Source organism: Rutilus rutilus, assembly GCF_951802725.1.
Source record: "Rutilus rutilus genome assembly, chromosome: 1".
Lineage (NCBI taxonomy): Eukaryota > Metazoa > Chordata > Actinopteri > Cypriniformes > Leuciscidae > Rutilus > Rutilus rutilus.
This window is the reverse complement of record NC_140209.1, coordinates 4173127-4187935: the sequence shown is the minus strand read 5'-3', so window position 1 is coordinate 4187935 and position 14809 is coordinate 4173127. Positions and strand designations below refer to the sequence as shown.

Here is a 14809-nt window from a genome sequence, read left to right as displayed (position 1 = left end):
TGTGTTCCCCATAGCGTAAGATATTACGCAGTACGAGAGAACCTCTCGTAAGAGAACATACTCGGTTACTAATGTAACCTCGTTTCTCTCTAGAAGAGGGAACGAGTACTGCGTATCTTTGCCGGGCCTGCAACACGCTCTGGTTCGCTTTGGCGATGAAAAACCAGTGAAATCAGCCTACCGAGCTATATTTATAGGCCCAGGACACGTGAGTTTTGGCGGGACGTGACGCATCCCATTGGATCTGACGTCACGGGGGCCTGTCTCGATAGGCTGCTGCAGTTGCCGCAGGGCAGCCAATAGGCACACGATCCATCTTGCCTATGCCTGCATGCTGCCGCAACACGTTTTACATTATTTCAAAATTAAGGATAATTTTTTGCTTCAATTTCTTGCGGAAAAGAGATTTCCCCATAGCGTAAGATATTACGCAGTACTTGTTCCCTCTTATAGAAAGAACAGAGATTACGTTAGTAACCGAGTACGATTTCCCCATAGCGTAAGATATTACGCAGTACTCGTTCCCTCTTCTAGAGAGAACCGAGGTTACGTTAGTAACCGAGTACGTTTCAGGCATTATTTTAATAGTGCATTATTAGACATGGTGCATTTGTGCACATCCCACTAAACTAATTGGTCTGTACAATGAGCATTCAGTTGGGAGTTTATTTGGTTTTAATATTATAGTTATTATAGCTAGTCTTAATGAATCTGGGAGCCTTCCAGTAATAAATGATTCCTCATACATGTCAAGTAATGGTCTTATAAGCTATCTTTTATAATATTTGTAGAATTCAACTGGATTCCCATCTAGTCCTGGCGCTTAACCGCTATTGATATCCCCTATAGCTCCACTAAGATCTTCTACTGTTAATGGACTAATGCGGATTTCTCATCTTCTGATATAGTCTCAAACATGATACTGGATATCAAGGGTGAAACTGTTAATAATGAAGACAGACAGCAATCTCATTCAATGTCAGGCATGTGTGCAGTGAAATATCATTTATTAGGCATTTATAAGCTCTATTGAGAAAATGAAAACATGGAAAGCTCAAAAAGCAATCATATCAGGATACTTCATGACTTTAAGAACTAAAAATATAACTAATTCAAGCAGAATTAGAAGAAAATAAGAAAATAGACTAACAATGAGATGTTGATAAAATGAGTAAAGAGTTTAATCAATCATTACATGGCAAATACAAACATTAAGTAAAAGTGCATGAGACAGATCTCTCTCTTTACTGACTTATAAGAGCCAAAGCATCTCAAGAGAAGAAGAGAAGAAAAGTGTCCAGTTTCAAAGATACATAAAAGTATATCTTGCATTTGCATGGAAGAGTAGAAGTGGAAGAGAAACTAGATGTTCTGATGAAAAACAATCAAGAACGAGTTAAAATTTAAAATCAGATTCGCATCTCTCTTTAAAGTGTTATGGCCTTCTTCTCCAGTGTGAATTTTCTGGTGCTCTTTCAGTTCATCTTCTATAGTAAAGGCCTTCATGCACTGAAACACACACCGCTGTGTCTTTTCTGCTGTAATAATAAGGATGAATCTTCTTCTTTGTGTGAATCTTCAGGTGTTTCTTCAGGACTGATGCCCAATGAAATAGTTTACCGCACTGATCACAGTTAAATGGTCTTTCTTCAGAATGAGAAGATGTGATTTCAGAGAGAAATCCTGAGATGCTTCTTCCCAGTGTGAACTCTCATGTGAATCTTCAGACTTCACTGAGGGCAGGAGACAGATTTATTGGCTTCTGTTTTTCCTTTCTTGTTCACGTCCATCAGATCTAAAAGAAACATTAAATCAAGTGAGTTTCAAAGGACTATTTTATGCAAACAGCTTGCTAATCATGTCTTACTCATGTAGTTAAAGTAGTGATGGGTGATTTCGAAACACTGCTTCACGAAGCTCAGAAACCTTTATGAATCTTTTGTTTCAAATCCGTGGTTCAGAGCGTGAATCAAACTGCGAAAGTCACAACATTTTGCAGATGTTTTAATGAGACATTTGTATAATTAAAAGGAAGTTAATAATCTCTTATTGGCCTGTTTAGCTGAGTATTAAAAACCCACATGTTATACAGATCCTTAATATTTATGATATTAAATGATTTGTTGATTGCATTTAATTAATTTAATTGAATGCAATGGTTTGTAAAATGTGTTTTTATGCATGTTTGGCCTGAGTTTTTGTTGCATTTACACTATTCTGACCAGTGTGTGGCGTTTTTTCAATGTTTCAAAACAGTGAATAATTTTTTTACGAAGCAGTTGGTTCAACTAATTCAAAGTCAAACCTTTGAAAAGCTTAGTTCCCTTTCGAAAGGTAACTCGCACTATGTCAAAGCACTAGGGGAAACGCCTCAGCGTGACTGATGACTGAAACACTGTATAAACACGACAATCCTACTGGCGTCATGCTCTAGTACGACCAGGAAGTATAAAGGGGCGCCTAGAGAACATGTCATCCTCTTTTCGTCTTCAGGGACTGTTTCACTGACACTGTGAGTAACAAACTATGGCTTCAGGAAGTGTGCCGACCCGTGTGAGAGGTTTCCTTACACCTGGTGACACTCACAACCTTTGCGTGCACTGTCTGGGTAAAGAGCACGCAAGTTTAATCAGATCATTGTAGCCTACTTGTTTACACCGTCTCGCAGCGCTGTGAGGAATAATAATAATGGAAAATGTCCCTCAGAAGTGCGGGTATTTCGAGGAGCAAGGATCCGACTGAGCTATGGAATACTGTAGTAAGTTTTTTTCCCTTCTCAAGTGATTCGCGTTTCTGTGTGAATGAATGAACGGCAGAGATGCGCGCTGTTTACCACAGCTCGCACACTCGTGTTTCTGTGTCTGTGAATGAATGAATGAACGGCAGAGATGCGCTGTTTACCACAGCTCGCACACTCACGTTTCTGTGTGAATAAATGATGATGTTTTAGCAAACTGTATTGCTATATACTGAGATGAGTAAAAAATCGACTGAAATATGTTGAAATAAAATGTAGGCTATTTGTATAAGCAACGTATTAAACTGCAAATTAACATTTATATGCCCTAATATTTCATAAAAACAACGTTACAGTCAGGCGAAGTATGAAAGACAACATTTTGTTGACTAGATTTGGGTACAGTTTTTACTGTAGCATATACTGCCACATCAAATAAGCTTTTGTTTAGCCATTTCTATATAAAATACTATTTTTGTCAAAAATAAAGTCATCAACTAAGATGTTAGCTGTTCCAATGTTGGCTATATTCAAACTAATGAATACATAGATAAAATGTAGGCCTATAATCTTTTTTTTTTTACAAAGAAAGAGTACACTTGAAATATTGTTGAAATTGTAATTATTGTTGTAATTGTAACCTTTTTAATAAAATAGCAAAACATATTTACAAGATAGATGTAAGCAAAATCTTAAATGGTCAATATAAGTCTTCTTCTAAATACATCTTTTGTCCTTGCATTGTGGCTCAGTCAGTGTCACACCTGAATGAATGGCTCATTATGCAGAGTGGGTGGGACATTGTATTCTCAGGTGTAAACTACTCGCCCTTTACGCCCTCCTCGCATATTGGCTTTCCAAGCAAAACCTGTTTTACACCATTTAAATCAATGTATTGTTTTATGTGAACGATAAAGCAAGACTATTTTCACATAATTTTGAAGCCAGAACTCGTAGCAACAACATCAATTAGTCAAAAGTCTTATTGACACATATTTAGTATGAGTTTTGTGGTCTTATTTCAGCAACTTTCATTTTTATTTTTTTCAATAACCACGCATAAACATTATTCTCTTAAAAATACAAACATCTACATACACAATGCTTACATATTATGGTAGGCCTGTGTGTGCTATATAGAGTGAATTTACACCTTTGCCATTATCATGTTTATAAATAAGTGAAAAAAGCACAAATGTCAGGGCATGTCAAAACATCCCAAGGGCCCCAAAAACACCCTAGGACCCCAGAGGGTTAATGGCAGAAATAAGAAATACGTTTTTTAGGCCCTAGGCCCGAGCCCTTTCGGTATGTCGATCAGGGGGCCCTGACGCAACAGAGTGAGTGATTTAGGGGCCCTGGGGCCATTCCAGTGCTTAATTTGCATTAAAATGCAGTGTCCGTGAAACCACTAGGGGCCCCGACTTCAAACGGGTATAACTCTGGGACCCGGCCGCCTAGAGACACCAATCTCGGGTCGAATCAGGGTCTCGATGGGCCCCTTCCAAAGAGCCCACCCCGAGCTCCGGGGCCCTTAGGTGCCAGAGAAATGTTTTTTGTGTGTGTTTTTAGTAATTGTTGGTTGGTGTGTTTGAATGCTAGTTGTTACAATTACACAGCAAAAGTTCAGTGACAATTTTATTTGTCCATGGTAGAAAAGCAAATACTGATACTGGCATAATGACATACAATAAATATGGAAAATTGAACTACACGATTGAGGGAGCGGCTACAAAGTGAACTCTGAGAAAACGCTACGCTTGAACAAACGGTTTGTGAATAGGCCGTGAAAGAGACTGTGAACGAATTGAATAGGATATGTTTAGTTGGTGAATGGCATAGGCTACTATTACACAGTAGCGATAAAGTTAAGCACACCAGAATAAAATATAATATTCAGAAGTAAACGGTGAAGCTGACTTACAGATTCAGTTAACGTCCACAAATAAATTAAGCACGACAATTCAGGGATGAGTTTTGATTGATGGCTCCCATCATGCACTGCACTTTTATCATCACCATTGTTGAGATTCATATGCTGAATCTTGATGTATGTGTGTGTCTAAAAGATACAGTAGTTCAACCCTTTATTGTGCACAATGTTTTTAAAAGTCTTCAGTTTATCACAACACTGATGGATCACATGCTGTCGAATCATAGGCCTACTACAATCAATAATGTAAAGTTAATGACCCATATATTCAAAGATAAGACTCTATATGAGCTCAGTGAATCAGGCCACTACATGATGATTATGTCATCAATACATAACCAACAACACCGGATGCATTTTCTCTCTGATTTTCTTGCCATAACCAACGAGCCTGTTAAACTCAGTTACAGCAGCCATAGATAAGCTAATGTTAGGAAGTCAAGGGTTGAGAGTCCAACTAAACCAAACACTGATCACCATCATGGTAACTTAAAATAAAACAATTAAAATCATTAACATCTAAACCTCTGTTAATTCTCAAACAGAACTGAAGATGTATGACAGAAATAAAGTCTGTCTTTATTAAGTAGTAATAATTTAGTAATAAGTGAAGCTGGTAATGCTGTTTGTGGAGTTGTTTAATCCTCTGATGAGATCTTGAGAGATGTAATGTCTTATTTTATCTTCAGTTGATTTAATCTTAGACTGTGGCTGAAGTCAGTTGTAGTTCTTGTGTTACTGCTCGTCTCTTCTCTTTTTTCTGTTCTTGTTGTTTCTCTAAATTGGCATTGCCAGAATTCCCTGCGTGACGCTTCACATTTGATGTTATTTCATTTAAACAATTATGTTTCTTCTTAGTTTTTGTTATCAGTTATGTACAATTAGGGTTTATATAACATCATGTATTGTTTAATGAATGTTTATGGCAATATTTGGAGTCATGTGTGTGTCACCATGATGGTGTTTTGTATTTGTGTGTACTGTGCACCTTCTTTTATAATAATATGTGCCTCAGCTTGTGGAAAATTAATGGTGGTGAACTTTGAATCATCATGTGGTATTCTTGTTTGCATTATTATGGTGGTTATCAGTATATTACAAAGGTATAAAGAAATTTAATTATAGCGTTTATCGGGTAATGAAATATAAGGATTGTCCCATAAAACTAAAAGGTTACTACTGTATTTTTATGGTAAATTACTGGGAAACAGAGCTGAAGAATTTTTTTTTACAACATCCTGCTGATGTGTATTTATTTATTTTTTGCCGTAAATTTAAGTCCAAAGTAAGGTTGCTACCATATTTTATTATTTTTCAAAGTAGCTTTACAGTGATAAAAGAAATTACCATAACAGTGAAGTTGCGAAGATCATTAGTTAGGGACACCATTCCAACAGAAAACCCTTAACGTGCTCCGGCCACCCATCCGCACAAACATAAAAGGTTGACACCATATTTTTTACAGTAAAATACTGGCAACCAAAGCTGCCGTTTTTTTACCGTAAATTTCACCATTTTGAAATTTCACAGCAACAGTGTGGCTATGATTAAACCGCTTGTTAAAAAAAATGCAACTTGATCCTATTAGTCAATTACAGGCCAAATTTAAATCTACCTTTTCTGTCAAAGATACTAGAAAAGGCAGTATCTACACTGTAACAGTTTTGAAAGGCTGTTCCATTTCTTGTACTGTGATGCTACTCCCCGCCTCAAGGGGGATCTAGGGAGGTTCCTACAGGAAGGGCTATCCTTTTTAAGAGACACTAAGAGTGTTTAGAGAGGTACTGGCACGGCTTTGAGTGTTTGCTCAACTGAGCCGGATGCAAGAAACCCTTCCTGCTTCCTGCTCAGCTACTGTTCGGACGCTCTTGCTTACTGCTCCGCACTTTGCTCTATCGCTTTTACATTTTATCTCCTATTTTTTTTATATTTTATTTTCTTTATTTTATTTCCTTTTATCACCTAATTTTAACTTCAGCAAATCAGCACAGTGCTCATATGACACAGTTTGGATTACTACAAAAACTGAGAATTCTTTTACCCGAACAGCTTACATTCCGGGAAAGGAAAACACAACTGCCTCAAGGATAAGAGAAAATGCCTCTTCTGGAATCTACTTGCTGCACTAACTGCCACAGACTTTTACAAAGGATTGCAGTTCTTGAAACAAAGTTACTTACGGGACCACCAAACCAGACGGAGCACACAACAGAGCTTCGTCATGGACACCCTCAGCATACCGGTGAGTCCCATGAAACTAGTGCTCCTCGACAGGTAGAGAAACAAGCCGATCGACTTACAAATTGATGGCACAAACAGGGAGCGAGACCCAAAGGCACTCGAGACATCAGATTGTCACGAGCATCACATATTGCCGCAGTAGCATCCTCTACCCCAGATACAGCTCTGACAAGGATTGCAAACACTGGTCTCCTACCACCACCTATACATCTTGAGAACAGATTTGAAGTACTAATGAATGTAAATGAGGAATCCCCAAATGTGATGAATGTGATCGAAAACAGACTGAATCAGCCAGTAGCTAAAACTGACGCCAACTGGCGCTCAAGGTCGAGCAGACAGCGGCACTCAGCTCAGAGCGCAGCCGGGCCCAGGACTCTGATAGTGGGGGACTCCATAATCAGAAACATTAGCAGCAGGGACACAACTACGTGCTGCCTTCCACAAGCAACGACTTCTGATGTAAACAGGGAACTTCAGAACATTCTGATGAAACATAAGACTGCAAATCGACTCATCATTCATGTGGGGAAGAATGATATTCATAAAGAGCAGTCAGAACTCCTTAAGAAGGATTTCCATGAACTTTTTGAAACACTTAAAAGACTGAAAGTTCAAACATTCATCAGTGGACCACTCCCAGAAAGAGGAACAAACAGGTTTTCACGGTTACTTGGGCTAAATACATGGCTGCAAAAAACCTGCAATATAAAAGGAGTGAACTTCATTGAAAATTTCAATCTTTTCTGGAGTCAGAGACAACTGTTTCATTGGGATGGCCATCACCCAAACAAACTTGGTTCAAGAGTGTTAAAGGACAATATCTACTTCTCCCTCAATCATCCTTCTGCAGTTTGTGCCAATCCACTCAATCTGAACTAGGGCTGCACGATATTGGAAAAAAAAAATACATTGCGATATTTTTTTCCCAACGATATATATTGCGATATTGCGAGCCATCAATCCAGGCTAAAGTCAATAATTACCATTCCATGTTATTAATAATTTCACTAATAAGCAAGCTTCATTACAAGTAACAAAAAGGCCACTTAATATTTTATTCCAGAAACATATTTCTCTCAGAATTCGGTGAACGTTCTACACAAGACCTAACGTTCTTCAGGTTCTAGGACCCGAAAAATTAGGTTTTCTGTGCTGATTCAGTGACGCGTTCATGTAAACGGCACCTAGAACCAGCAAAAGTAATGATTAATAATATGTAAAATATTACAATGAGACATTTTAATGGTTTATTAATAAACAAGTGTTTTCTGTAAAGATGAAGTTGACAGTACTGACTCGCGATCTTCGCAGCAGTGATCGGGAGAAATGCACTTTTCATACAGATTATAAAAAAAATAATAATAATTATGGTTCTTCTGTAGATAATTCTTATTATCTACTTATATTTCTATTTTTTTATTATTATTGTTATTTTTCGGTGTGTGAGGCGAGTAGGCTACCTTTTATGCTGAGTTTCGGTTCATAGATGATAGCTTAATCTCCAGTTCAGGCGCTGGCTGCTATATGTAATTTTTAGGCTATTTATTAAATCCAGGAAATTGAATAATGAAATACTGATTAAAATTAAGATACAATTAATACAAAACGAAATTCGTTTTAAAGAAAGGCTTTGTGCTTTCTGTTTGAGGTCTCTGTGAAAGTTTTAAAGCAGTCTTTTAGTGCCGCTTTTATAACGGTCGCGTGACGCGTCCGTAATGTCACGTAACATTGTTTTTTCCTCATAAATGCGAACACGAAACGACTTTTTAAAAAAAGAAAACCATCCACAACTTTATAACACTCCAGCAACGTAGCCTACCTCTTTTTGGTCAACATCCTCCTTTTTGTAGACGAAACAGGCTAGTCCCAAATAGCTGATTTTGACTTTTGTTGCGGCGGATCCTCTTCGTCGCGCATTTTTAGCTATAGGATTGCCAGTGAATGTTGGCTGTGAGCAGTGAGCGCGTTCCTGTCAGATCCTCACTGTTCAGGCACGCGGAACGCGTATGTCACCCCAGCAAAAAGCCATACAACAAACTCGTGTTTACAGTGTGCTAACCTGGTGATACCGTTCTCTTACACTATGGGTGCTACTAACGTTACCCTTCACATCGCATGTTCCGGCGATGTGACTATCGCTCATTCGCACATCGCGATATCGATGTTAAAACAGAATATCGTTCAGCCCTAATCTGAACGGCACACACACACCTGGACACAGTATGAATGACCACGGGACTTCACTTCAGCAGCAAATTGGACATGTTGACATATCACACAAGGACAATGATAACACCACTCCACCACAACAACCTCTGCTCACGGACACAATCTCAGCTGAGCCCTGCCCACAGAGCTCACCACAGACAGACATATCAGAACTGCTCCAAGATTCAGCACCCAAGGACGAAAACAGCCAGGGAAGCCAGGACAGCATATTACAGCCTCCGATAACACCAGAGCAACAGCCCCTTTCACCAGACACCTTTTCCCTCTCTCCAGCATCGCCACTTCTGTGCTTCTCACAGAAAATGGAAGAACTGGTGTATGCTGGATCCAGACTATCCCACTCTTTTGCTGCAAGCCCCCAGATAACAACCAAAAAAAGACAGGCACTGCTACCACCCGTACCAAAGCCTGCGGCCCCAGCTCGGCCTCCCCCTCCTGTGAGAGCTCTTCGGCCTTCGCCACAACGCCAGGGCCCACACCCTCCTACATCTGCTCGAGGTGAACTAAAAACATATGATACCAGCTCTCAGTGATATGTGTCGGGTCCCCGTTTTGATAACAGTAACTTTCTCAAATGTTTACAGAACAAGCGGGAACCCAGTGTGCCTTTATCTTTCTCTATTGCTGCTCTATTACAAGATAGAAAGGCCTTCAATTGCCGTACAGCAAACCTAACTAATCTGGTGCCTATTACACGTCAAACTAATATTGCTGTGGGGAAAAGTAAGTCTGTTAAGTTAGCACTCTTTAACATCCGCTCACTTAAAAATAAATCACTTCTCGTCAACGACTTAATAACCACAAACAATCTGGATTTTATGCTTCTAATTGAAACCTGGATAGAAGACAGCTACAGTGCAACAGTCCTCAATGAAGCAGCCCCTCCTAACTTTACTTTTATGAGTGTCTGCAGAGCTGTTAAGAGAGGTGGGGGTCTAGCTGCTCTTTTTAAAGATATCTATCAATGTAAGCAAATATCATTTGGGAATTACCCTTCTTTCGAATATCTGGGTATTGTGTTAAAAGGTGCTCCACGCATTTTACTTATTATCTACAGGCCTCCAAAATACTCTCCAGCCTTTGCTGAGGACTTTACAGAACTGTTATCAACAATTACATCAGAGTTTCACTGTTTTGCCATTGCTGGAGATTTTAACATCCACATAGATCCACAGAGAACAATATGTCAAAAGAAATCAAAAGTGTTTTAAAAACTTTTGATCTGACTCAGCATGTACATGGACCCACACACAATCATGGGCACACTCTAGATTTACTCATCAGTAAGGGTCTAAACATTTCATTGATTGTTATTAAGGATGTAGCGCTGTCTGATCATTTCTGTATTTTCTTTGATATATTGATCTCTCCTGCCACTGAAGCTAGATCTGTGTCTGTCAAGAAGAGATGCTTAAAAGAGAACACTAGTGTACTATTTATGAAGGCTATATCCTTAACACCAAGCATATCTGCAGACTCTGTTGATTTTCTCCTTGATTCTGATTTCAAAGATATTGATGGTAAAATTTTGGAAGAAACCGTACAACACCTTAAAACATCAACCTGCGCTCTTGACACACTTCCCACATCATTTTTCAAAAGTGTGTTAAACAGTTTAGAAGCAGATCTTCTAGAAGTGGTAAATGCCTCTCTCTGGGAGTTTTCCAAACTCCCTGAAAACTGCAGTTGTCAAGCCCCTCCTGAAAAAGAACAATCTGGATAAGACCATATTAAGCAACTATAGGCCGATCTCAAATCTTCCTTTTATAGGCAAGATCATTGAAAAAGTTGTCACAAATTCTTAAGCTCGAATGGATACTTTGACCATTTTCAATCTGGTTTCCGACCGCACCACAGCACAGAAACAGCGCTCATAAAGATAATAAACGATATTCGCTTAAATACTGATTCAGGCAAATTATCAGTGCTGGTACTACTCGACCTCAGTGCTGCATTTAACACTGTCGATCATAACATACTTCTTGACAGGCTGGAAAACTGGGTGGGGCTTTCTGGGATAGTCCTAAAATGGTTCAGATCATTAATTAGAATGGCCAAGTCGCGTTTCATATTGACAGATGAATAGGCTACGCTCAGTTTATTAAATAGCCTACGTCTCAGTTTATTAAATACGCTCAGTTTATTAAATGTCTCTTGCAAACTATGAAGGGACAATGAATCAATACACTCATTGCTGAGTCTGACCCCAGGGCCGGCGCGTCCATATAGGCGAACTAGGTAATTGCCTAGAGCGGCACTTTTGTAAAGGCAAAATGTGTGCCAACCGGGAATTAACAATTCACAAAATAGGCTAGGCTATATGATCATAATCATACATAATCAGAGAGTAGCCTTTTTCTTTTCGTTTTGAATTATTTCGTTAAAAGACTTTTCAAGCTTTGTGTATTTGATGTCTTTCTCATGTCTGTGTGAGGCATACACTGAGTTTCGTTAAGTTAGGATGAGATGAGCTGCTCCAGTTAACGTGCAATGCAAGTGACCGCGCGGGCGCCTCCATGATTATACTGTCTGCTATATATTTGCTTCTTATTTATTAAATCCACTCCAGGCAATTGGTTGATGAAAAATGGACTAAAATTAAGATACAATTTAAACAAAACGAAATTCACTTTAAAGAAAGGTTTTCTACAAAACCAAACTTAATGAAGTGGTCAAAATCATGTCTGATCCGTCTCAAATTGTGCATCCTATTACTCGTGCAGTTCACTTTTCATACTTTCACCAATACAGTAGACCTACAGACTCTATTTGTACAAATTGCTGCACATTCATTTAATTCTGAATTTTGCACACACAAGTTGAAAGGCTTCAAATCAAGTTCACGGATAATTGTGCATGCATTTATTAATCATTATGATACTAAAATCATAACAAAGTAGGCTATGCTATGTACAAAAAAAAAAGCCATTTCTGTTTTTTTCTTTTAAGCAAAAAAACAAGCTGCACCCTTTTTTTTTACATTTCATCTTTAATTCCGAAATAGAATAATGAATGAACGAAAAAGTACACGGACCCAACATGTAGGCTATTACCCTTTTTACCCGTTATCAGTCTAAATTAATCTCGTTTTTAATTTAACTTAATTTCGTTTTTCTTTATTTAAATTTCGTTTTTCTTTATTTAAATTTCGTTTTTTTCTTTATTTAATTTTCGTTTTTTCTTTCTTTAAACGTTATTTTTCTTTATTTAAATTTCATTTGTTCTTTTTTTAAATTTAGTTTCTTCTTTATTTAAAACTAGTTATTCTTTATTTAAATCTACCCTTTACTGTGTCAGTAATTTATTAGTCAGAAAAATATTAGACTACCTTAAAAGTATTGCTTAAGTTAACAGGCCCGTGCGTTTACATCTCCACAATAAACAGTGACAATTACTTCGTCTAGACCATTTAGTAAATAACAGTTGTAAATATATTGCGAATATATAATAAACTTGAACAGTTGTCAAAACAAACGTTTGCTGATACTTTACCTCACAGAGTTATTTGGCTATCCAATGCTGAGCTTCCAGAGACGCTTAGACCGCGAGATGCCTCCACAGGGCGGGAGATACGCGGCGTGATTGACAGCATTGACACCAAATGGATATACGTGAAAATCAGATGACATGATTTCACAACTTTTCATTGGTCATTTAGATATGTGAAGCATACTGTATACGGAAATGAACCTGGACATTCTATCCGTCGAAAAATCTCAAAATCGGCAAAATGGACATACGCGGTTTTCATCGGACAGCGACGATATGCTCCCAATGAGCCAAATAATGAGAAAGAACCAAATTGCTTACCACAGCTATGCAGACGACACACAGATCTACATAGCCCTATCGCCTAACGATTACAGCCCCATTGACTCCCTGTGCCAATGCATTGATGAAGTCAACAGTTGGATGTGTCAAAACTTTCTGCAGTTAAACAAAGACAAAACTGAAGTCATTGCGTTTGGAAACAAAAATGAAGTTCTCAAGGTGAACGCATACCTTCACTCCAGGGGTCAAACAACTAAAAATCAAGTCAGGAATCTTGGTGTGTCACTAGAGTCAGACCTTAGTTTCAGTAGTCATGTCAAAGCATACTATCATCTGAAAAATATTGCAAGAATTAGATGCTGTTTCCAGACAAGACTTAGAGAAACTTGTCCATGCTTTCATCACCAGCAGGGTGGATTATTGTAATGGACTCCTCACTGGCCTTCCCAAAAAGACCATAAGACAGTTGCAGCTCATACAGAACGCTGCCGCCAGGATTCTGAGCAGAACCAGAAAATATGACCATATCACACCAGTCCTCAGGTCTTTACACTGGCTCCCAGTTAAATTTAGGATTGATTTCAAAGTATTATTAATGGTATATAAATCATTCAATGGCCTAGGACCTCAATACATTGCAGATATGGTCACTGAATATAAACCCAACAGATCACTCAGATCATTAGGATCATATCAGCTAGAAATACCAAGGGTTCACTCAAAGCATGGCGAGTCCGCTTTTAGCTATTATGCCAGCCGCAGCTGGAACCAGCTTCCAGAGGAGATCAGACGTGCTCCTACAGTAGTCACTTTCAAATCCAGACTCAAAACAGTCAATAGCTATGCATTTAATGAATGAGCACTGTGCCAATGTTCGTCCGACTGTTTGTACTGTACTGTATTTTATTTTTGTAAACTGTTTTAATTATTCTTATTTCTTTTTATTATTTTAATTTCTTCTATGTAAAGAACTTCGAATTGCCATTGTGTATGAAATGTGCTATATAAATAAACTTGCCTTGCCTATTATGAGGAACCTTTTTGGTTCTACAGCTCAATGTAAGTTGTATATATTTTGTAATTCTGTTCATTATATGTGTTGATTATAATTTGTTTTTTCCTATTTGTAAAGAGGGTTCTCTTTTGGCTTCATTTAATGTGGACATTTCATCTGGACTATGTTTTTACACCTTTGTTGATTACCTGGACTGATGTTTGGATAGGGTTTGAAACACTTTATGTTGGACTTCTATTTCTGGATTTCTATTGAATTTTTGGAGTATTGGAAACACTTGCCTCTTTACTTTACTTCTGCCTGGACTCAAACATGTGTTGAACTGAAGTGTTCTGACATAATGAAATTATGATTCTCCTTTTCTTTATATGTAATGATCTGTTGACAATATTGCTGTTGTGTACATACATGTGACATTTAGGTTATCTCACAAAACTTAAATATACTTTACTCTTGGTTGAATCAGGATGCAACTAAATTCCCTTAATTTAGTATGTGACCGAAATGAGTGTTACAACACAACTATGTTCCTTTTTTAGAAAGAAATGATATCTGTGAGGATTTTCAGTCAGGATTTAGACCGTACCATAGTGCCGAGACAGCTCTGTCCGAGTTATAAATGATTTGCTCTTATCATCCGATCATGGCTGTATCTCTCTATTAGTGCTACTCAATCTTAGTGCTGCATTTGACACCATTGACCTCAACGTTCTTTTAAATAGACTAGAAAATTATGTTGGCATTAGTGGAATTGCACTAGCATGGTTTAAATCATACTTATCTGACCGTTATCAGTTTGTAGCAGTAAATGAAGAGATGTCTTATCGATCACAAGTTCAGTATGGTGTACCACAAGGCTCAGTACTAGGACCGCTGCTGT

At 38.2% G+C, this 14809-nt stretch overlaps 1 protein-coding gene across 1 annotated transcript in view; it reads right to left on the bottom strand.

Moving 5' to 3' along the window:
* Window positions 1-970: 970 nt before the first annotated feature.
* The window catches only part of LOC311302238 (uncharacterized protein), a 55986-nt gene continuing 42147 nt past the window's right edge, over window positions 971-14809 (bottom strand). The window contains exon 5 of the mRNA XM_084427949.1: window positions 971-1795. Coding sequence (XP_084284075.1) covers window positions 1753-1795 — 43 coding nt within the window. The 3' untranslated portion in view covers window positions 971-1752. The remainder of the gene's footprint in view (window positions 1796-14809) is intronic.